The following is a 13633-nucleotide window of genomic DNA, read 5'->3' as shown; positions in this document are numbered from 1 at the left end:
CGGGTTCTCACAATAAAACACCCACCTTATCAAATTAACATACACTTTATTAATTTCACAAAAAGTAGCGACGGGGTATTGCATTGAGATGGAGTGACTATTTTTTCGTTCAAAGTAAACCAGTTACGACATTAAAGCAACATAATATTTACAACCCATGAGTATGAATCTAATCTGCACAAATTTTACCCTAGTCACAGTTTCAAAATGCAGCAGAGACATTTTAAAACAGACGTTAGGTCATGAATATATAAATATTCGAGCGTAACATGTCCAATACGTTCCAAAAATAGCAAATAACCTTATTTATAAAAACGTAACGTTGTTGGATTCTAAATTAATAATAACTTAAGCGTTTTTATAATTAAGGCTTTTTGGTTTCTCCTTATAACTACAATAGACATTTTTTTGTGTGTTTTTTTAATTATTTACAGGGAGCTAATTTTAAACTTACGTCCTTAATTTTTCAGTTAATTTATTAATTGTGGAAGAGAGTCAAACTATCGTTTACTCAATTTTACGAAATCTTTAAATGCTGCTTGAATTTCCTCGTCCATTTCTGGTTCTGGATCACATAACTCGTCTGGATCGGACAAGTCCCTAAAAATTAAATTAATCCCTTTCCTTTCTAGTGTCACACTTACGTTAAATATTCCTCAGTTGAATTCATATTTGCCGCGAGAAAATCATTCTCTTCCGACGTAAATTTCGAACCGTCTGAACTGTAAAACACAGTGTGTGAGGTGTCACTCCAGTAGGTATTTTCAGGCTCAGAGTTTGAACTGTAAAATTTTTTTTCAGGATTTTTTATTTTCGTGCATTTGTAATAAGTACCTAGAATTTGTCGGACTGTTGTGCCCCCATTGCGAACTCCTCAGATTTACGACTGAATTAATTAGACTTAACGCAGTTCCAGTTACGGTGGGTTTGACTTCATTTAATTTTTCAAAAACTTCATCGAGGGCTTTTTTGTCGTACAATTCTAATGAATATCCCGTCAACTGAAAAAAAGTGTAAATTCAAAGAAGGATTTTCGGTTAATCAACACACTTTTAGTGCTTGACAGATAGATTTAACGTTATCATTGCCCCCCACTGCAAGTAAATGTTTGTAAGCGTCTATCAAATAACCCCCGTAGATATTTTCATGGTGAAGTTGTGTATACAACTCGGCAACAAACAAAAGCAGCCCCGACTTATTCGTGTGAACTTTCAATTGCTTCTGACAAGTTAAATGCAATTCAGCTCGAAATTCAGGACAACACTGTTCAATAAAACAACACAACCTTGCTGCTGTGTATCTAAAACTTGGATACACAATCGCCTGAAACGTTTTAATTAGTAGTCAGTGGCCCAAAAACCGGGAGCTATTACTTGTTCGACTAGAAGTTGCGCAGCTCGTGTCAGAACAAAAATATCACCAAAATACGGCGATAAAGTGTCCATAAATATGTCCAACAAGTCACTAAACTGTCCTGGATCTTTGGTCAAAGTGTCAATGAGGTGTTTCAAGCGGATATCGTCGGGAGACCCCACAAACTCACTGTCATTTCCTCCCGAATTCTCCACCACTTTGAACTTTTTCAATCTGTCTTGAACACCACTTGATTGTGTTGTAGCACTACTTTTCATGGACGCGGGTATGAATTCAGGTGCGTCCGCCGATAAACTGGACTTGAACGGTTTTTCCGACGTTTTCGTGTCTTCGAGGAGGCGAGTCGGCGGTGCGTTTGGAGGACGCAGGCCTTTCGGTGCTTCACATTTGGCGTCCCAGAGGGCGGGGGCCTTGTTGTCGTCCATTGTTGTTATTTCAGACTTTCGCCACAATTGAAATTTGAGAGAGCCGAAGGGATTTTCAGAAATTTTCGATTGGACAGCAACAAAACACCATCGATTGACAGAAGCATGCACGACAAGCAGGGGTACTAACATGCCAAAGTTACTAAATGTATTATTGGTTGTCTACCATCAGGTCGCCGCACTTTTAAATTGTTCTGTTTTTTTATTTACAGAAAGCAAACCAAAGATTAAATGAGCTGTTTTTTTGTCATTTGGACGTATTCAAATATTGAATTTTATTATTTTGCAGTTTTAGTTGCCAAAAACAGATTTTTTTTATGTAAAGTTGGTAGTGATTTTCCATGCTCACTTGTTTAATCGTATTTTTCATTTGTTGAAGTTTTGGTGTAAACAAGTATCTATTATTGTTACTTTTTTGTGGTTAAAAGTTTTTAAAATTCCATTTTTTTTAGTTTTTGTATTGTCTTCTGCCCCCCTGAGACTTATGAGAACGTTATTTCCTGCCAGTAGACAAAATCCGATGCTCCAGGGATAAAATTTGAAACGGACCACAAATAAGTGGTAAGTTCAAATTTTTGGACAAAATTCAAGCAAAATTGAACGTTTCATTGGACAGAAACTGATAATCGAAAGTGGTGTTGGTACGAAATTTTGTGCCAGGAGTTATGTTTCCAAAATTTTTGGAACGTTTTTAATTCTTTGCTGAGATGACCTTTCAGTTGGCAACCATAGGATAACAAGAGGTAGAAAGATGGGTTCGCAACAGATTTAAAAACATTTTTAATTTAGTTGTTTGATATAACAGATTCTTTAAATTGGTTGTTTTTACAGGTTCATAAAAATTACTAAAGTTCAGAATAAGTTTTCCATCAGCATTTTCCTATTTTATCTATTTTTAAACTTATTAGAATTCTTGTTTGTTCTCACAAAACCAATCACCTATTGCATCAGTCCTAATTTGATCACAATGGAACAAATCAGCGTAAAATTTCTTCCTCCTTCCATCATCAATTAGTCATTGTAAATTCCATGATTAGACTCCGGTGCCCGGAGCGTCACGATAATACCTACCATCACCACCTCTTATCATCACATGCAAAGTCCTCCACTTTGTAGCCGTCAAACGAGTAGTGAAGTAGTAGTCGTAGCGTAGCTGAGGTACACGCAGGTGCTTTATAAAAACAGTTTACGGTCGATTTGAATTCGTCACAGTTGCGTTATTTCGAAAATAACAAACTTACATCTCTATATTATTACCATGTGAGGAATAAATTTCGCGATAAGATAACAAATCAATCGACAGTCTGATCTGTATATCGAAACAATTGTTTAGTACGTCATTAGAAAAATGCGTGAAAAGTGGGAAAAGTGCAGCACCTCGTCAGAAATGGCCGATGGACAACCGGTAAATAATTTCGCTATCTGTTTGCAGAAACATAATTTTCCATAATTTATCGCCATTATCATATTTTTTGTCAAAAAAATGGAAAATTATAAGTAAAGCGAAGGTCGCACACGAATCCGGTTAGACTCTTCAAAACACAGAGCCTTGATCGTAAACCTATCAAAAATCGTGCTAATTGGAGGCGTAACGCCTAATTAACACCTTTGTTTATATTTCAAATAATCAACAAATTTTATTTACAATTGCGCAAAACTACAATTAAATATTTGTCTCTAATAAAAACACTGATTTAGTTTTATCAAATATTTGATTCGGTTATTGTGTTTTGTCGTGTTAGATAAACATGACTTTGCTCTTCTGGAATTATCTTGCGCGGAAAGCATGAAATTGATCGTTTAGTCGTTTGAAAGCAGAAGATGTCTTAAAAAGTAGGACGTACTTTACTGCACTTGAAAAGGGTGCAAAAATTGCACTTTGCCGTTTCTGTATAACTGCACTTTGGAATAATATTTATTCAGCTAATAGGCGACCAGTTACAGTTCGTTGACAAGTGCGTTATTTTACTGTAGTTTATTGTATTGTAATCAAAAGGACTTTTTTTGTTAACAACAAACTGTTTTAATTGCTACTGACTTAACTGTACGTAAAAGTACAAGCTTATTGAATTGTATTTATTTTTAAAAGGCCTTGCTTTGGCCGACGTATGCATTTCAAGTCTCAGGTTTTATTTTTTCCATTAACAGGTATTTATAAAATCTGTTTTTTTTTTTTTAATTCAACTTTAATACTAAACTGGACGCTAATTAAGCCTGGGTAGAATTTTTTTTAGTTGTTACAGTCATTAAATTTAAAGTGCTCTTTGTTACATAAGTTAGTAAAAGTGGGAAGTCGTATCTTCATTGCAAAGTATTTAAATAAATAAGAGTTCATTTATTCATGACTTTTTTACAACACCACTGGTAATAATTTGCATACAGAAACAATTCGTATCAATTGTCGATAGTTTGTTCCCACATTTGTACTATTATTTGGTTGGCCAACAATGGAAATATTTCAATATTGTTCGTTTCTGTGTAAAATCAGTTCAATTTCCGGTCGTTTAAAATACATTTTTGAATATTTCACTTTTAGTTTCACCGGAAATCTAACAATTTTCTAATAAAGTGTATCACGGAAAATCTCACCAAACACAAAAACAACTCTCAAGGATTGTAACAGTGACACAAAATTGCTTTATTTATTCGTAAAATAGATAAATCGTGTTTGTACACGTGAGCTTGTTAGAAATTAGTATTGAATATAAGATTAAATCGATCGTCGTCTTAATTGCATGCGTTAAATGCCATTGCAGGAATGTACAATTTTTGCTAATTTTGGAACATTTGCAATAAAGAAAGTTGTTTTGCAGCAATGTGATGGGTTTTTGTTATTCATATTACGACTCAATAACGTTTTCAAGGTAAAATACATTCATTAATGAAAATCCTTATCAACTCTTTTCCCATAATTAGTCGATACGTATTGTTTTGGCTTTATTTACATTTTTCCATGGCCCTACATGAGTTTTCAATTAGAGGACATCGACACGAAAACGTCCAAAGGTCGCAATTAAAGCAATTAAAAATGGACTAGATTCAATAATTACGAAATTGGCACTTATTAAGCTCACTATAACTAACTAGGTAAAATTTTATTTCAGGTCCCGCAAAAGATTAGTTTCATCTACGAACCCACGTACAAGAAACCAAAACTTTTGTTAAAATCGCCATCAGTGCGTGCGCTAAGAAATTACAACAACTTATCGATTGTTGACAATTCTCAAAATACTTACGACAACTTGAATTTTATCCCCGAGAGTGGAAATGTTGACTTTAATACCTATGAAGAAGCTTACACTTCGACGATAAGATCAAACGACTCTAAACAGAGCATTTTTCCGAATACTTACGACTTGTACGATTATACGACTTTAGGATCGTCTTCAGTCCGAACAAATGTTTCAAATAATGGGTCCGAATTGGGTTCGGAGAAAAACGAAATGGGTTCGACAACAAAGTTGGTTACAACCAAAATGGAAATGGTATGTGTTTTTTTCTAATTAGGGTGGAATTTTGTCTTGTGATAAGACTGTTTGCTTGTTTGGTGCAACTTTCGGTTTCTTTTTATGATTCACTGTGACTTTGCTTAGCCATAAAATGGAAATTATTCACCTTGCGATAAAATTTTGGAATTTCATTGCCACTTTATAAACAATAATTAATTCGAGGTATGGTTTTATGAAAATTTGTGGCGAGATTTGTGAAAGAATTCTAGGAATTTATTTTTTATTTATTTTATGAGCGTCAACGGTTTACAAGGATTTGTTTTGGAGACTGAATTTTTTCATCTGATTCACATCTAATAAATTCTATGATTCATAATCATAATATCGCGATACCTATATGTGCAATTTTTTTCTTCATCATTTCGACATTATATTAACACAAAACTATCATAATTTACGACTTGTTAAATTGGAATTACGAAAGTTTTCCGGTTTATTTTGTCATTTATGTGTCTTTGTTATTCAAAAAATGGATAATTTGTAGCAATTTCATTATAGTTCAATTTTTTTTAATTATTGATTTTTTTAATATGTACCTTTTTACAATTTCTTTGCAAAGGGAATAAATAATAGAATCGACTTTTTTTCAATAATTTTTACACCTTGACTGAATTTGGTTCTTATTTTTGGATGTCATCGTTTTTCGAGTTTTGCAAAATGTCGTGTTAATTTTTTCAACTTAAAAGTTACAACTAATACCCCACAAGAATTTAATATTTAGCTCAATAATATATATTCGTTATTAATTGTTGTGGTTTTACTAAAAAATCAAACACTATTCTTTCAACAATCAATTTATTGAGAACAAATAGTTTAATCACAAAACGTTTGTTTCTGGGTCCATCATTTTTGTTGAATTGTGGAATTTTCTTTCGCTTGATACGTCACTGATTAGATTTGATAACAAATGGAGAAATAAAGTCAAGGTATTACAGACTGGCTCGATCAAGGTTAATATTTTTAATCAATTAATCTACCATATCTGTATAATGATTTCGTAAATATTTTCTATAAATATAAATACATTTTTTAGAGTTTTTAACTTCAACACAAATATTTAGAGGCTAAACTAGGCTATATTTACAAGAAATAACTATGTGCAAAGTTTTTAAACAACACCAAACACCTTATTAAAATGTTTAATTAACTGTAGTAATTGGGATTACTACTGAGTCTATAAAGAATCAAAATCTAGCATAATTATTAAGTCTTTCGTAATTGCTCCTCAGTGGAGAAAATGCATGTCGATTATTTTTACTAGAGTAGGGAAAGTAACTGCAAATATACACGATTATTTTCCACTTAATTCGTTGTTATTAAAGTTGGTAACCTCCATTTAGCAGGACTTGGAATTTGTGCAATTTATTTCCGTCCAAATAATGCAACAGATTGCAAGATATTATTTGCAAATTTATTCAGTGATAAAATAGACAAACCATTTCATTTCCAAATTATTGCGACTCATAAATATTCTTGTTCAGTTATTACTCTATAACAATAAAAACTGATAAAGTTGTAACGGAAATTTTGGTCGAAAATTCTAATTAAACAGTTAGCACTCGTAAATTGAACTTTTCTGCTCTAGAAACGTTCACACACAGTAACTATCAAAAAATCGATTTTTCCTAAATTAACAAGATTTTCGCATAACTGTTTTTAAAAATTGTGCCATCTGCCCTAAAAGTCTATCTGAAGATCGTGAAATAGGGAATTAGCAGCTGTTTTTTCACACTCCGTTGGGCTCAGAAACTGCGGCTTCTTTATTAATAAAGCTTACGGCTTTAGTCTTCGAACACGCTTCACTTAGACAACAATGAATGAACAAGTGGCTGTGAGTTAGTACACAATGCGTGAAAAGTGAGAGAAAAATGTTGTTTTTGGACAACAAACAATATCGTTATTATCAGCACAACAACACTTACCCACCTCAATTTTATTTACGAAGATGTGAAACACTCAACACTTGGAATTTTAAATTAAAGTGCATTTTGAAAAAATCGGATTGTTATAAAAACTTGGAGAAGGTTAAAGTGAGTGAATTGATAGAGTTAAAAATGTCTAGTTATGTTATGACCGGTTCGACTCCATATACGACTACGGTTTTTTCGTGATTTTAAATTAAAATTTACAAGCTTCAGTGGCCATAACCACGTGTTTTATACTGAATGCAATTATTTATATCTATAAAGATGATATCGCAGCAATGTGTGCGGGATGCCGTTAGCAAAAATTATTATTTCATAAATGTTGTTATTCTGGTTATGCGAAAAGTGAATGCATCTTGCAGTTAATGTTTCGGAAAAAATAATATTCCATTTCCTGATGGTGTAATGGAGCGGATAAAAGTTGCACTGAATGATACACCTCGTAGAAATTAAGACAATTTTCATTTTTTTTCCTATTTTATTTCACTGCATAACGAATTTTTTTCTTTTTTCTATCGTAACAAGCAAAATATTATGCAAACAAAACGAATCGATTATCGGTGCGTGGGAACCACCTGATACGGCTAATCTTTCAAATACACAATTCTTGAATCTTTTACTCTTCAATATTAAAAAGTCATAACCAATTTAACCGGAAATTGAGAAAAAGCGAGCGGAAATTCGCGACCGGATCATTATCGAAATGAAGAGAAAGCGTCCTTAAGGAAATGAATTTTTGCAGTCTTGCCAATCATGGTTTTCTCGTCTGGAGACAGTACTTTGTACCATTTCGCTAGCTGCTGGTTTTGGAAACTTGTATCGACTACCTCAGACAGCTTTATTACAAGGGGGATTGCCCTTTCTGCTGGCATACGTCATCCTGGTAATACTTGTAGGACTTCCTTTACTCTTTTTAGAATTAGGGATAGGACAATTGGCACAGGAAGGGTTTATCAAATCGTGGAGGGCTGTACCGTTTTTCAGAGGTATAGCTTGATTTTTGTAGGTATAAAGTCTAGTGTTTTAGTTTTTTTTTTCAGGTATAGGATATGTCAAATTAATTGCGGGATGTTTACTCAGCATTTATTATCCTTTGTACATGGGACTGTCACTTTATTACATAATTTGGATTTCAGCAACATCGGTTCCATTCAAACAGTGCGCAAATGTTAAAATGAAAAAGGTGAGTGATAATATATTTATTTTTTTCAAACAATTTGAGCGGAATAATATAGTATTAATGAGTTGTGTCAAGGAAACTCGAATGCTTTGTTAATTAATTACTACTATCATAATAAGAAAACTTTGTCCTCTTGTTGGGTGGGTGCTTATTAACTCGATACGACTTGAATCACAATAAGTATTTTACAGTTTTCAAGAGAGCGCCAAATACGGTGGTATACCTACACCGAAGTTTTTACGATTTGAAATAACTGCAAGCAATAAATTTTACGGACGTGAAACTAATTATTTTAATGACATAAACATATAAAAAAAATGTAATGGAGTCATTACATGACGTACGATTTTTTTTCAAAACATCAAACAAAATATCTCCACCTACAATAAAAAAATGCTAATTAAAGAGCCACGCTGCGTGCGTCGACCATGACAAACGTCATTTCTTTTCCGGTTGAAATAAGTTGGTCAGTAGTGTGGCTATTGAAAGCAATAATAATAAAACAGTTATTGATTATTTTTGGGGGCAAAATTGAATTGTGATTTGTTATGATTAATGCTACAATTACCTAATATAGTTTCGTGGTTAATTTAACTAATAAGGTACGAAAGGATGCGCTCTGATTGTAACAAGATAATTAGAGTTCTTGTTATTTTTTTTTCAGACTGGTTATTCTGCAGATGGGCAGGACGGACAACAATGTTTGAGGTAAGTTAATGAAAAATTGCCAAACAAATATTAATTCTCTTGTAGAAAAACATTTCTAGAATCTCCCTTCAACGATCTACACTGGTACGGGATTTTTGCCGGTATTTTATTCGTAATTTGGGTCATAGTCATAGTTTTGTACGTTCTTTGCCAATATTTACAACAGGAAAATTTGAAAATTCAATTGCAGATCGATTCGAAGGACTAAAAGTTTCATAAGATCCATATCATTACTGTTGTTTCCGCTTCTGGGATGTATAATTGCTCTCACAGTCAAAGCAGTTTTTACAGAAGATCATTTCCAAAGTTTAGAAAAGTTGGGACAAAACATCGATTGGTCCATTCTACAAAATTCTTACGTAAGCACTATTTATTTTTGCTTGAAATAAACATTTTAAAATTAAGATGAAAAAAAAACAGAAATTTGATGTTTAGCAGACGTTTTACTTTTTTTTCTCTCCTAGATTTGGTATTATGCTGCCCTCCAAGTGTTTTTCTCCACCAACGTGGGGTTTGGCACGTTTATCACAAATGCCGGAATCATCTACAACAAAGTCAATCCTCTATTGATTGCCTTGGGTTTTATTACCGTAAATCTCGTTTTCGGTGTTGGTTCTGTGATAATTTGCTACATTTTTGCCGGCGAATTGGACACAATTCGTAACCCGGGAGACGTCTCCGAGATTCACCTTCTTGCCCTTATGTACACCATAACAGTCAAGAGTGATCAAGAGATCAAGATCAAGAGTGAAGAGAGAAACGAGGCGAAAATTTGGGCTATTGTTGCCTATGCGGCGATTTTATTGGCTGGTTTTATAAGCATGGTAATTTTCTTATCATTTTTTCGAATTATATTAAAAAATTTACTTTTGGATTTCAGGCAACCATCACTTACACTTTGCTGAAGGCAATAACAGTGGAAAACCGGAGACGGCTAAAATGGTGGCAAACCAGCATTGTTTTAAGTTTTGTGGGTTTGGTTTTGGGTTGTGGTGTTCTCCTGGAGCCCGATTTTCGAATTGTGCGTCTCTTGGACCACTATTTGGTCGGGAATTTTATCTTGATTTCGGTCATCATTGAAGTGTTTGCACTTATCGCATTTTATGGTACTGAAAGGATCAAATCCGATTTTGAATTCATGTTGGGGCATATTTTATCGAACGTTTGGTTGATTCTTTGGTGGTTACTTCCTTTGCTGTTGACTGGAATTTTCGCATGGGCTTTGATTACCATACCAGAGGATGAATTTGTTGAGGACCCAGAATGGTTGTATGCTACTGGATGGGCTGTTGTTCTCACTGCTGCCATATTTATTCTAGTGATTGGAATTTATACAGTCACTAAAATGGACGGTTACACCGTGATAGATGTGAGTTTAAAATAATATTTCTGGGTCTGGTTTATATTTGAGTTGTTTTTTTTTGTGTAGAAATTCAAGGCTTCGCTCAAACCGTCGAATAAATGGGGCCCTAAAGACCCCATTTTGCGACACACTTGGATGCAGTGGAACAGTAAGGCAAAACAAGGCGAGAGAGATTTTACATTGAAGCGACGTGGTACTGGAGGATACACTCGTTCGGTGAAGAGGAACGCGAAAAAGGCAACTCAGAATCGAACCAGTAATTCGAGTACAGAGTATGTGGAGCCATACTATTTACAAAATGAGCAAAATCCTACGCAAAATGGCGTTAAGCCATTACGTGTGACTTCAATTGTTGATTCGTTGGACCCTCCAAGTCCGGTTATAACAGTGAATATACGAAATACGTACAGTAATAACGGGTTTAAGACGAGTATTAATCCGTTGTCGAGGACTAGTGCTCACGAAATTCAAGATAGTTCCAATTCTGGAGAAGGGTATGGCACCTTTAGGAAGGGGCCGTATGTTATTCCAGAGACTAATATAACGCATGTTTGTCACAGGAGGTTTAGTGAAAGCGAAGATGCCACGGAGCTGTAATTTTTCCTAATACCTAGTTGCTAGATATTACGTAGGTACTCATTGTTATTTATTTTATTACAGTTTTTTTTAATAAAGTGTTAAAATTGTGTTCTTTCATTTTTCTACATTAATAATTTTTACTCAAATATCTGAATAATTGTCAAGTCAGACACTATAAAAAGGTTTTCAAAAGGACAGAACCACCCCTCTATCTTCTACAGGAACGGAGATATTTTGCATTTTGTGATTTACAAATTTTCGTAAATTTTTATAAAAATTCTTAAAACCACCTAAATTTTTTTCAACTTTTAAAAATTTTTATAAAAATTTAAGAAAATCTGCAATTCACAAAACGCAAAATATCTCCGTTCCTGTAGGAGATAGAGGGATGGTTCTGCCCTTTTGAAAACCCCAGGGCCCCGGAGTATTTTTCCTGGGCTATCGAATAGGCTAGGTCCCGTTGCCCTATCTCAATTAGGAACGGAAATAGTATTGCACATTTTTAAATCGAGAATCGAAGTACATCACGTTGTAGTGCTTCAAAAGTTATGTGTGCATGCAAAATTTCATGTCGCTGCGATAACGGGAAGTGCCTCAAATTTAAGTTCAAAATATTTATAATTTTAGAATGACGACAAAGGATTTTGACTATCGCCATTTATACATTAAATTATAAGATATTAAATTACAGAATCCTGTAAATTTTTAAATAATTACAGAAACCTGTAATTTTTTAAATAATTACAGAAACCTGTAATGTTAAATATTACAAAAATTTGTAAGTTTTAAATAATTACAGAAACCTGTAAATGTTAAATTTAAAATATAGTCATTTAACTATAGATGTGTGCAACTATTGTTAATAGGAGAATTAATAGAATTATTTATTTTTACATCAATTTTATTAAACGAGGTACAATGCATTTCTGAATATATTAAATAAATAAAATAAGTCAAAATTGCGTTTGTTTCAAATAGACAACGATCAGGCTGACCCTCAAACAAACTTTACACATAATAAAAAAATGGAACGTCATAATAACGGAATACTTTGCAAAATAATCACTTCCAGCTTGAATAAGTACATTTTAAAACGTGTGAGCGTTTCTGCAGACGCCACACCCCAAAGCAAACTCCTCCCCCGTTGGTGGATGCTTAACATGAAGTGGACACTCGTCGCCCTCCAATTGTTTAGCTTTCGGACCTAAAACTCCCCAAAAATTAAAAGCCCCTATAACAAATCACCAACAAAAAGCTCACCCGCTGGACAACTTGGTAATTCAGTCTTTGACAAATTCGTCACCCTTTGAAAATCATCGTGACATGGATTACAAAAATGTGTTGTCCCAAAACAGAAAAACACTGCAACGGAACAACAATAACGACACTTGTACTCGAGAAAATCAGTGCCGTGTTTGGGGCACATCTGCGCCCTAGCCACATCCGAACAGCCCCCACATACTAACTCAGTGGGGTCATAATTTTCACCCACTTCAGCATCACACCGAGCTTCGCCCCCATAATACGCCTGAAATAATTTTTATTGCAATTTTTTTAAACCTTTTGAGTGTTAAAACTCACTTTATTGCACTTGTAGCAAACATAATAGGCGTATCTATCCATGGCATAGGAGGCTGGATCATTGTAAAACCTTGCCCCAGGTGTGACAATAACCTCGACCGTGTGCAAGCCTTCATATTCCAAACGCATCAAAGCTTTCCGTTTCACATCTTTATATAAATCCCGAATGGGGGCTAAAAGTTCGTCCAAAGTCGGATGAACTATTTCCTCTTTACAGATTGGACAAAGCGAAAACGAGAACGTGATCCGAGGCCCCGCCCATCGTTTCATAAGCACCGCCTTACAGCAGTGTAAGTGGAACACGTGACCGCATTTCAGCTAAAAGCAGCCAGCCAATCACAAACCGATTCGTTTCAATCCGACGTTTCGCAGCAAACTTACCTGAATGGCAGGAGCGCACGACAACGCCTCCGTAAAGCAAATCATGCACATATCGTCAGCATCTTGTCTCAAATTCGGTTCATTGGAGCAACCATGAAGACAGGGTAAACACACATTTTCGCCTAGGATTCCCCCACACATATGTCCACAGTTTAGTAATTTGGGACATGCAGTACGTCCATATTCTTGACATTCATGATCTGCACACACATTTCCAATCGCCAAAAGACCGGAACTTCCAGTCGCGCCACAAAAGCGACAAACTCCACTCATTCCGGCACCACGACTCCGGGCACCGCCGTCGCGATATTCAATCAGAGCTTTAAGAGTCCGAGCATCGGCTAAAGCCAACAACCAGAAGAGTTTTGTACGACCGCACCCTTCGTGTAGTTCGACTTTGATTGCTTCCTCCTCCTCTTTACATACCTTGACAAGAAATTATTATTTTTATATTGAACAATAATTATTAATACGCAATTACGGAGTTTTATCTTATTTTTGCCTTTTTGAGTACTTTTTTCAAACACATATGCAATTACTTAATTAAAATTTACCTAAAATTGGATAAAAAATCACAGAATTAAGACCGAATTGATGTTGTCTTATCT

The 13633-nt window shown here is 34.7% G+C and overlaps 3 protein-coding genes across 3 annotated transcripts in view; 1 reads left to right on the top strand and 2 right to left on the bottom strand.

The window, feature by feature from the left end:
- Nucleotides 1-26: 26 nt before the first annotated feature.
- On the bottom strand, nt 27-1926 carry Paip1 (Poly(A) binding protein interacting protein 1). Its single transcript, XM_015977525.2, has 5 exons — nt 1374-1926; nt 1051-1323; nt 835-1001; nt 645-782; nt 27-600 (listed from the first exon to the last, which is right to left on the bottom strand). The coding sequence occupies exons 1-5, from the start codon at nt 1797-1799 to the stop codon at nt 501-503; spliced, it is 1104 nt and encodes a 367-aa protein (XP_015833011.2). The 5' UTR covers nt 1800-1926; the 3' UTR covers nt 27-500.
- A 1221-nt stretch (nt 1927-3147) lies between these two features.
- Nucleotides 3148-11172, top strand: Blot (bloated tubules). Its single transcript, NM_001143731.1, is given in 10 exon segments — nt 3148-3204; nt 4904-5284; nt 7976-8219; nt 8274-8416; nt 9078-9121; nt 9167-9259; nt 9312-9480; nt 9586-9945; nt 10002-10490; nt 10551-11172. Coding segments are annotated over 10 exon segments (2511 nt in total). The 3' UTR covers nt 11082-11172.
- Nucleotides 11173-11943: 771 nt separating this feature from the next.
- Nucleotides 11944-13633, bottom strand: part of hiw (highwire) — a 35778-nt gene continuing 34088 nt past the window's right edge. Inside the window, 4 exon segments of the mRNA XM_064359810.1 lie at nt 11944-12267; nt 12324-12591; nt 12645-12962; nt 13026-13451. Coding sequence (XP_064215880.1) covers nt 12152-12267; nt 12324-12591; nt 12645-12962; nt 13026-13451 — 1128 coding nt within the window. The 3' untranslated portion in view covers nt 11944-12151.

Source organism: Tribolium castaneum, chromosome 1, assembly GCF_031307605.1.
Source record: "Tribolium castaneum strain GA2 chromosome 1, icTriCast1.1, whole genome shotgun sequence".
Lineage (NCBI taxonomy): Eukaryota > Metazoa > Arthropoda > Insecta > Coleoptera > Tenebrionidae > Tribolium > Tribolium castaneum.
The sequence above is the reverse complement of the archived record's forward strand: the minus strand, read 5'-3'. Positions and strand labels throughout refer to the sequence as shown.